This window comes from Argopecten irradians, chromosome 9 (genome assembly GCF_041381155.1).
Source record: "Argopecten irradians isolate NY chromosome 9, Ai_NY, whole genome shotgun sequence".
Classification (NCBI taxonomy): domain Eukaryota; kingdom Metazoa; phylum Mollusca; class Bivalvia; order Pectinida; family Pectinidae; genus Argopecten; species Argopecten irradians.
In genome coordinates this window covers 43,628,184-43,638,051 of record NC_091142.1, presented here as the reverse complement: position 1 = coordinate 43,638,051, position 9,868 = coordinate 43,628,184, and the positions used below count along the sequence as shown (strand labels likewise).

The following is a 9,868-nucleotide window of genomic DNA, read 5'->3' as shown; positions in this document are numbered from 1 at the left end:
TATTACTGTACCACCATTGGTCATATCCTCCTACATATAATCTACACCATTACATCTCCTGGCTGTCTCCTAACAGAGTTACCTGCCCTTGTTGATTAGTTATTACTGTACCACCATTGGTCATATCCTCCTACATATTCTAATCTACACCATTACATCTCCTGGCTGTCACCTAACAGAGTTACCTGCCCTTGTTGATTAGTTTTTACTGTACCACCATTGGTCATATCCTCCTACATATAATCTACACCATTACATCTCCTGGCTGTCACCTAACAGAGTTACCTGCCCTTGTTGATTAGTTATTACTGTACCACCATTGGTCATATCCTCCTACATATAATCTACACCATTACATCTCCTGGCTGTCTCCTAACAGAGTTACCTGCCCTTGTTGATTAGTTATTACTGTACCACCATTGGTCATATCCTCCTACATATAATCTACACCATTACATCTCCTGGCTGTCTCCTAACAGAGTTACCTGCCCTTGTTGATTAGTTTATTCTTGTACCACCAATGGTCATATCCTCCTACATATAATGACACCATTACATCTCCTGGCTGTCTCCTAACAGAGTTACCTGCCCTTGTTGATTAGTTGTTACTGTACCACCATTGGTCATATCCTCCTACATATAATCTACACCATTACATCTCCTGGCTGTCTCCTAACAGAGTTACCTGCCCTTGTTGATTAGTTGTTACTGTACCACCATTGGTCATATCCTCCTACATATAATCTACACCATTACATCTCCTGGCTGTCTCCTAACAGAGTTACCTGCCCTTGTTGATTAGTTGTTACTGTCCTGCTATGTGTTATATATATCCTCCTACATATAATGTAATAGTAGATACTAGCTCCAATATTTGTTACTGTAAACCAAATTACCTTCACATTTAATTTACAAAATATGTAACCCAAATGATTTAAAGAAAGTTTATCTCTGTGAATTAATATTTACTTCGGTACATTATTCACATTGAAAGGAATTTCCATTTTATATTTAAATCTGTGAATGTTAAAGCACATGAACATGTTTGGAAATGGAAATCGCAAAATGTTGTAATTTAGCGAAAATAGGTTTACATTTTTCTCTACAATGTAATTTGTATTATAATAGATAACTCAGGATTGAGGATGCAAGGATTTTTTTTTTCTTTTTTAAATATCCTTCTCTCTTCCAAAGTTTTTTTCTTTTTGAAAACAGTATTAAGAAACTACTTTAGTCAAAGCATTCTTTTTAAATACACATTTTTTATTGCAAACAATTTTTTTAATGAACAAATGAACCTTCGTAGAACATACAACACGTTGGTTTGCAGAGGTGATCCATCCAACCTTCCAGACATTATAGATGTATATTCAACATTTAGTCAAAATGTTTTATGCATGCATTTTTCTTTCTCTTTTTTAATTTAATCTATCAGTCCAAGTCAAATAAATTATTCACTATACCTGGCAGTTGTCGCCCCTTAGATATTACTCACTTCAATACTGTACATTGCTTAAACAATTAGCAGTATCAAATACACATGGTCAGTATGAATCGTCCATATATCCTTCACTACTGTCTGTTCTGTCAAAATAAAGCTGATGTTTGGGTTTTATTTCCTTATTATACAATGTGTGTGATTATACTCCAGTAGTTATTCCACTTTATTATAGACCCTGTCACCAGTGCTTTCTGTTGTATAATAGTCCTATTTATTGAAATATTAAGTCATACACACAGTTATTCTATCCAGAATAATGAATGTAATAATGTTTACCTGTAAATGTTTAACATTTTCATAAAATATATCTTTGATTATATAAGTTCTGGATCTCAAGAGACTTGGCTGAGCTTGGCATCTCCAAACAGCTACTTCTATGTACATGTTACATTGCCATTATTTTGTATCTGTATTATAGAATGGTTGAGATTGGAGGATGAGTTATTACTAAATGAACTTAAAGTCTGATTTCTTATGGGTATAATGACACTATGGGATTTTATTGTGCTTTAACAACAGAATCTACCCAACTGTGCTGACAGAAATGGCTGACTGTTCCCAGTGATTGTGTGTTTGACTACATTTTATAGACAAGTTTTATATGTTATTGTTGATCTATATCAGAAACAAATATTTATTTATCATTATTTTTTTAATAAACATATTTTGTAAAAATGACAGTATTCATTTGTTTCTAAAAGCATTACCTTCTCCCTGCCTTAACACAGAGGTACTTATTCACTCGGTCCAGTTCCTTGTTGCCTACGTTGGTATTGAGACATTCATTATTTACATTTGTACCTGTAGATATAGGCCTTTTGGTATTATTTCTAAAAGCAGGATGACGTATCAGAAAACAACATTCTCTATTTATTATTCAGCTGTTCTATTCATTATTCAGCTGTTCTGTATGCTTTAAATGTTGAGTTGAGAGGAATCCACAATAGCATCCAATGTGTAAGCATATTTGTGTACTTTAGCACTCACTGGTGTAGTATTATGTATATTGTTTTCCATGCAGAAAGGTGTTTATCGCTAAATGTACACCAGATATAGCTACTATACACAAAGTGGGACATATATTTTTGCTTATCATTGTAAAATGCCAGACATTGTCCCCATAGCTATAAAAGCAACCCTGTTTTTTATTATCCTCAAATGAAACTGCTTTATTACACTATTGTTTCTGCACTGTTCTGTGTTAAGGGCGTTGTCGTAGAAACCGCCACAACTTGTCCCTCCCGCCTTCCATAAAACATGGAATCAGCCAAAACTAGTCCCTCCCGCTTTCCATAAAACATGGAATCAGCCAATGTTTCCTGATTGCTTGACATGTGTCCGTTGTGTATCCCCATAAAAGATGAGACGAAGAAGGTCAATAATCATCACAATGCCTGTGATACCATAGAATACAACAGCGATGATTCCTACGGGCACAGACCAGGAAAGGGAGGCAACTCCAAAAGGAAAGTTAGCTCTGAATGCTACCGCTATAGCTATTTGCAGGAACACAGCTAAACAGAAAGAATAATAAGCACATTATTTCATCCATATGTTTCTATAATCAATCAAATAAACAACAATGGACTTTACCTTGATGTTAATATAATTATGCACTTAAATCACGAAACAAGTTATATAACTTATTCAAATCACTTTGATAGCTCTGATGAAAGTGTGCGATGGCCCTTGCCATTTGGGCTACAATGTGTAAAGATAAATCAGGATCGAGTCCCCAAAGTTTTATCAACAATAGGCTCAGTATTGTAATAGAAGAAACAGAGACTCAATGTTACGTTTGGAAAGTATGATAGAACTTATTTTGTAGATCCTAATCAAAGCTTATGGCTAAATCTTAATCTCAAAGATATGACTCGATGACGATGTGTCGAGCTTTCCACTGTATGAAGACTGTCACTAGTTAGATATGACTAAATACTAACCAGATATAAAAGATAAGACTACGATGACCATGTGTCGAGCTTTCCTCTGTATGAAGATTGTCACTAGTTAGATATGACTAAATACTAACCAGATATAAAAGATAAGACTACGATGACCATGTGTCGAGCTTTCCTCTGTATGAAGACCGTCACTAGTTAGATATGACTAAATACTAACCCGATATAAAAGATAAGACTACGATGACGATGTGTCGAGCTTTCCTCTGTATGAAGACTGTCACTAGTTAGATATGACTAAATACTAACCCGATATAAAAGATAAGACTATGATGACCATGTGTCGAGCTTTCCTCTGTATGAAGACTGTCACTAGTTAGATATGACTAAATACTAACCAGATATAAAAGATATAAGACTACGATGACCATGTGTCGAGCTTTCCTCTGTATGAAGACTGTCACTAGTTAGATATGACTAAATACTAACCCGATATAAAAGATAAGACTACGATGACCATGTGTCGAGCTTTCCTCTGTATGAAGACTGTCACATAGTTAGATATGACTAAATACTAACCAGATATAAAAGATAAGACTACGATGACCATGTGTCGAGCTTTCCTCTGTATGAAGACTGTCACTAGTTAGATATGACTAAATACTAACCAGATATAAAAGATAAGACTACGATGACCATGTGTCGAGCTTTCCTCTGTATGAAGACTGTCACTAGTTAGATATGACTAAATACTAACCCGATATAAAAGATAAGACTACGATGACCATGTGTCGAGCTTTCCTCTGTATGAAGACTGTCACTAGTTAGATATGACTAAATACTAACCAGATATAAAAGATAAGACTACGATGACCATGTGTCGAGCTTTCCTCTGTATGAAGACTGTCACTAGTTAGATATGACTAAATACTAACCCATATAAAAGATAAGACTACGATGACCATGTGTCGAGCTTTCCTCTGTATGAAGACTGTCACTAGTTAGATATGACTAAATACTAACCAGATATAAAAGATAAGACTACGATGACGATGTGTCGAGCTTTCCTCTGTATGAAGACTGTCACTAGTTAGATATGACTAAATACTAACCAGATATAAAAGATAAGACTACGATGACCATGTGTCGAGCTTTCCTCTGTATGAAGACCGTCACTAGTTAGATATGACTAAATACTAACCAGATATAAAAGATAAGACTACGATGACCATGTGTCGAGCTTTCCTCTGTATGAAGACTGTCACTAGTTAGATATGACTAAATACTAACCAGATATAAAAGATAAGACTACGATGACCATGTGTCGAGCTTTCCTCTGTATGAAGACTGTCACTAGTTAGATATGACTAAATACTAACCCGATATAAAAGATAAGACTACGATGACCATGTGTCGAGCTTTCCTCTGTATGAAGACTGTCACTAGTTAGATATGACTAAATACTAACCCGATATAAAAGATAAGACTACGATGACCATGTGTCGAGCTTTCCTCTGTATGAAGACTGTCACTAGTTAGATATGACTAAATACTAACCCGATATAAAAGATAAGACTACGATGACCATGTGTCGAGCTTTCCTCTGTATGAAGACTGTCACTAGTTAGATATGACTAAATACTAACCAGATATAAAAGATAAGACTACGATGACCATGTGTCGAGCTTTCCTCTGTATGAAGACTGTCACTAGTTAGATATGACTAAATACTAACCAGATATAAAAGATAAGACTACGATGACCATGTGTCGAGCTTTCCTCTGTATGAAGACCGTCACTAGTTAGATATGACTAAATACTAACCCGATATAAAAGATAAGACTACGATGACCATGTGTCGAGCTTTCCTCTGTATGAAGACTTTCACTAGTTAGATATGACTAAATACTAACCAGATATAAAAGATAAGACTATGATGACGATGTGTCGAGCTTTCCTCTGTATGAAGAGTAGTCACTAGTTTTCTATTATGAAGACTGTCACTAGTTAGATATGACTGAATACTAACCAGATATAAAGATAAGACTATGATGACGATGTGTCGAGCTTTCCTCTGTATGAAGACTGTCACTAGTTAGATATGACTGAATACTAACCAGATATAAAAGATAAGACTATGATGACGATGTGTCGAGCTTTCCTCTGTATGAAGACTGTCACTTGTTAGATATGACTAAATACTAACCAGATATAAAAGATAAGACTACGATGACATGTGTCGAGCTTTCCTCTGTATAGACTGTCACTAGTTAGATATGACTAAATACTAACCAGATATAAAAGATAAGACTACGATGACCATGTGTCGAGCTTTCCTCTGTATGAAGACCGTCACTAGTTAGATATGACTAAATACTAACCAGATATAAAAGATAAGACTATGATGACGATGTGTCGAGCTTTCCACTGTATGAAGATTGTCACTAGTTAGATATGACTAAATATACTAACCAGATATTAAAAGATAAGACTACGATGACCATGTGTCGAGCTTTCCTCTGTATGAAGACCGTCACTAGTTAGATATGACTAAATACTAACCAGATATAAAAGATAAGACTATGATGACATGTGTTGTCGAACTTTCCACTGTATGAAGATTGTCACTAGTTAGATATGACTAAATACTAACCAGATATAAAAGATAAGACTACGATGACCATGTGTCGAGCTTTCCTCTGTATGAAGACTGTCACTAGTTAGATATGACTAAATACTAACCAGATATAAAAGATAAGACTATGATGACCATGTGTCGAGCTTTCCTCTGTATGAAGACCGTCACTATAGATATGACTAAATACTAACCAGATATAAAAAGATAAGACTACGATGACCATGTGTCGAGCTTTCCTCTGTATGAAGACTTGTCACTAGCTAGATATGACTGAATACTAACCCGATATAAAAGATAAGACTACGATGACCATGTGTCGAGCTTTCCTCTGTATGAAGACCGTCACTAGTTAGATATGACTGAAATACTAACCAGATATAAAAGATAAGACTACGATGACCATGTGTCGAGCTTTCCTCTGTATGAAGATTGTCACTAGTTAGATATGACTAAATACTAACCAGATATAAAAGATAAGACTATGATGACCATGTGTCGAGCTTTCCTCTGTATGAAGACTGTCACTAGTTAGATATGACTAAATACTAACCCGATATAAAAGATAAGACTACGATGACCATGTGTCGAGCTTTCCTCTGTATGAAGACTGTCACTAGTTAGATATGACTGAATACTAACCAGATATAAAAGATAAGACTACGATGACGATGTGTCGAGCTTTCCTCTGTATGAAGACTGTCACTAGTTAGATATGACTAAATACTAACCAGATATAAAAGATAAGACTACGATGACCATGTGTCGAGCTTTCCTCTGTATGAAGACTGTCACTAGTTAGATATGACTAAATACTAACCAGATATAAAAGATAAGACTACGATGACCATGTGTCGAGCTTTCCTCTGTATGAAGACTGTCACTAGTTAGATATGACTAAATACTAACCAGATATAAAAGATAAGACTACGATGACCATGTGTCGAGCTTTCCTCTGTATGAAGACTGTCACTAGTTTGATATGACTGAATACTAACCCGATATAAAAGATAAGACTACGATGACGATGTGTCGAGCTTTCCTCTGTATGAAGACCGTCACTAGTTTGATATGACTGAATACTAACCCGATATAAAAGATAAGACTACGATGACCATGTGTCGAGCTTTCCTCTGTATGAAGACTGTCACTAGTTAGATATGACTAAATACTAACCAGATATAAAAGATAAGACTACGATGATGACATGTGTCGAGCTTTCCTCTGTATGAAGACTGTCACTAGTTAGATATGACTAAATACTAACCCGATATAAAAGATAAAGACTACGATGACGATGTGTCGAGCTTTCCTCTGTATGAAGACTGTCACTAGTTAGATATGACTAAATACTAACCCGATATAAAAGATAAGACTACGATGACCATGTGTCGAGCTTTCCTCTGTATGAAGACTGTCACTAGTTAGATATGACTAAATACTAACCAGATATAAAAGATAAGACTACGATGACGATGTGTCGAGCTTTCCTCTGTATGAAGACCGTCACTAGCTAGATATGACTAAATACTAACCAGATATAAAAGATAAGACTACGATGACCATGTGTCGAGCTTTCCTCTGTATGAAGACTGTCACTAGTTAGATATGACTAAATACTAACCAGATATAAAAGATAAGACTACGATGACCATGTGTCGAGCTTTCCTCTGTATGAAGACTGTCACTAGTTAGATATGACTAAATACTAACCAGATATAAAAGATAAGACTATGATGACGATGTGTCGAGCTTTCCTCTGTATGAAGACTGTCACTAGTTAGATATGACTGAATACTAACCAGATATAAAAGATAAGACTATGATGACGATGTGTCGAGCTTTCCTCTGTATGAAGACTGTCACTAGTTAGATATGACTAAATACTAACCCGATATAAAAGATAAGACTATGATGACGATGTGTCGAGCTTTCCTCTGTATGAAGACTGTCACTAGTTAGATATGACTGAATACTAACCCGATATAAAAGATAAGACTATGATGACGATGTGTCGAGCTTTCCTCTGTATGAAGACTGTCACTAGTTAGATATGACTAAATACTTACCAGATATAAAAGATAAGACTATGATGAAGATGTGTCGAGCTTTCCTCTGTTGTTGTTTATAGTTGTGTGTGAAGGCGGTCACTAACATGACAGTCAGACTCGCCAGACTGGTAACAATACTCATAACATCTAACACTTGGCAACTCCGGATCCATTCTGAAACTGTAAAACTTACTTTATTTGATTCAGTGATGGCGGATTTCTTCTTCATTGAAAATGATTCAAGTTATATAAATATAACATGACTAGATGAATATGCTGCTTCTTTCAGCTCAATAAAAAGAACCAAGTTTTTGACCAACGTTTTGTCGCTTGCATCGAGGTAAACCTAAAAGGTCAAACCTCACTGGACCTGATATGATTTCTTTCCACTGTTCGGCGTGAACAATATATATATATGTTTTATTTGAATGAGTAAAACTTTTAAAGAGAAACATTGTCTGGACGTTTCCCGTGGGAAACCATAGGAATGACTGGATCTTAGAAAAATGTCTTTATGTTTGATGAGTGAGTACAAGGCATTATCTGTATCCAGGAACATTTGGTTTGGGGTTGGTATTGGTCCTCTTACAAACTGATGAGTATTTATTCATATCAATCGGAACAAAATTCGAATTTCTCATAAATATATAATTATTTCCACCATTAGGCGAAAATGTTCAGTTCTTTTAAAACACTTTAATTTTCCATCTCTTTGAATAGACAATGTGAATTACATACCCGGTGACGCCGCCATACTCTGACACGATGTGTCCACACAATTCAGCCATAGTCCGAGGTGCGCTCCTGATCCAGTGAGTAGCCAGTACGGGGATGCTAAACTAACGAGGTGTGTAACAAAACCCAAAGTCAACGTACACAGCGCCGACTTTATATAGACAGACTGATTCTTAAACTGCGACATCCCTAGCTTCAGTGGGAAAATATCCTAATCCAGATGACGATGTAAGGAATCTGGACAGAAACGCACAATTAACGTAAGTAACGATACAGTCAGTTCCGTTTTAGTGTGTCTAAATATTACAGATTTATCAAGTGGCTCCAGGAATGATTGCTGATATGTTTTGACACCCTGTCAATGACCAACGGAGAGTTATCTACCCCAGCTGACCATACAATCTCTAAAAGTGAGCCGAATACCTCAGCTCAATACTATCAGTTCATTGGAGGGATTTCCTTGTGTGAAACCAATCTCCATACTAAACAAAATTAATTCACAGGCTATACGCACATCCAAACATGTTCAAAATAATATGCTTTACATTTCTTTAGAAGATTTATTTTCCTTAATGTCCCGTGCCACTGAAGAGCGGATTGATTACGGATGAATTTAGTTTACAAATTTTGGCCGTTCGTTATCATCCGCAAAAAAATTGGCTAACAAATTTTCAAGTATAAATTTCGGATGCATTTATAACATTCTGCGAATTTATTACGAAAAAAGGTGGATATTTCACGAATAAAAGCGAATACGATAACGGATGCTCTCCCGTGAGGTGTACAATCGAAAGATTATCCAACAATGCGGATACATAACAAACAATTACGAATATATAACGCATATATTGAGGAAACAGATCGGAAGTATTGCGACTGTTACGGAAAAATTACGAATGCATTGCACAGATGTAGCAGAAAGAACGGTTGTGGTTGCAACAGAAGCGCGCTCGGGCCTTCCGGTATCGCTTTTCACAACACGCGTACGACTGCAACAAAGATAAGCAAGATGCAATTTTTAACCTACCTCCTACAGGTCGAAAGA

The 9,868-nt window shown here is 36.0% G+C and overlaps 1 protein-coding gene across 1 annotated transcript; it reads right to left on the bottom strand.

The window, feature by feature from the left end:
- Window positions 1–1,171: 1,171 nt before the first annotated feature.
- On the bottom strand, window positions 1,172–9,053 carry LOC138332397 (lens fiber membrane intrinsic protein-like). The gene is made up of 3 exons (XM_069280488.1): window positions 8,827–9,053; window positions 8,107–8,268; window positions 1,172–3,015 (listed from the first exon to the last, which is right to left on the bottom strand). The coding sequence occupies exons 1-3, from the start codon at window positions 9,008–9,010 to the stop codon at window positions 2,807–2,809; spliced, it is 555 nt and encodes a 184-aa protein (XP_069136589.1). The 5' UTR covers window positions 9,011–9,053; the 3' UTR covers window positions 1,172–2,806.
- Between the last annotated feature and the right edge of the window lie 815 nt (window positions 9,054–9,868).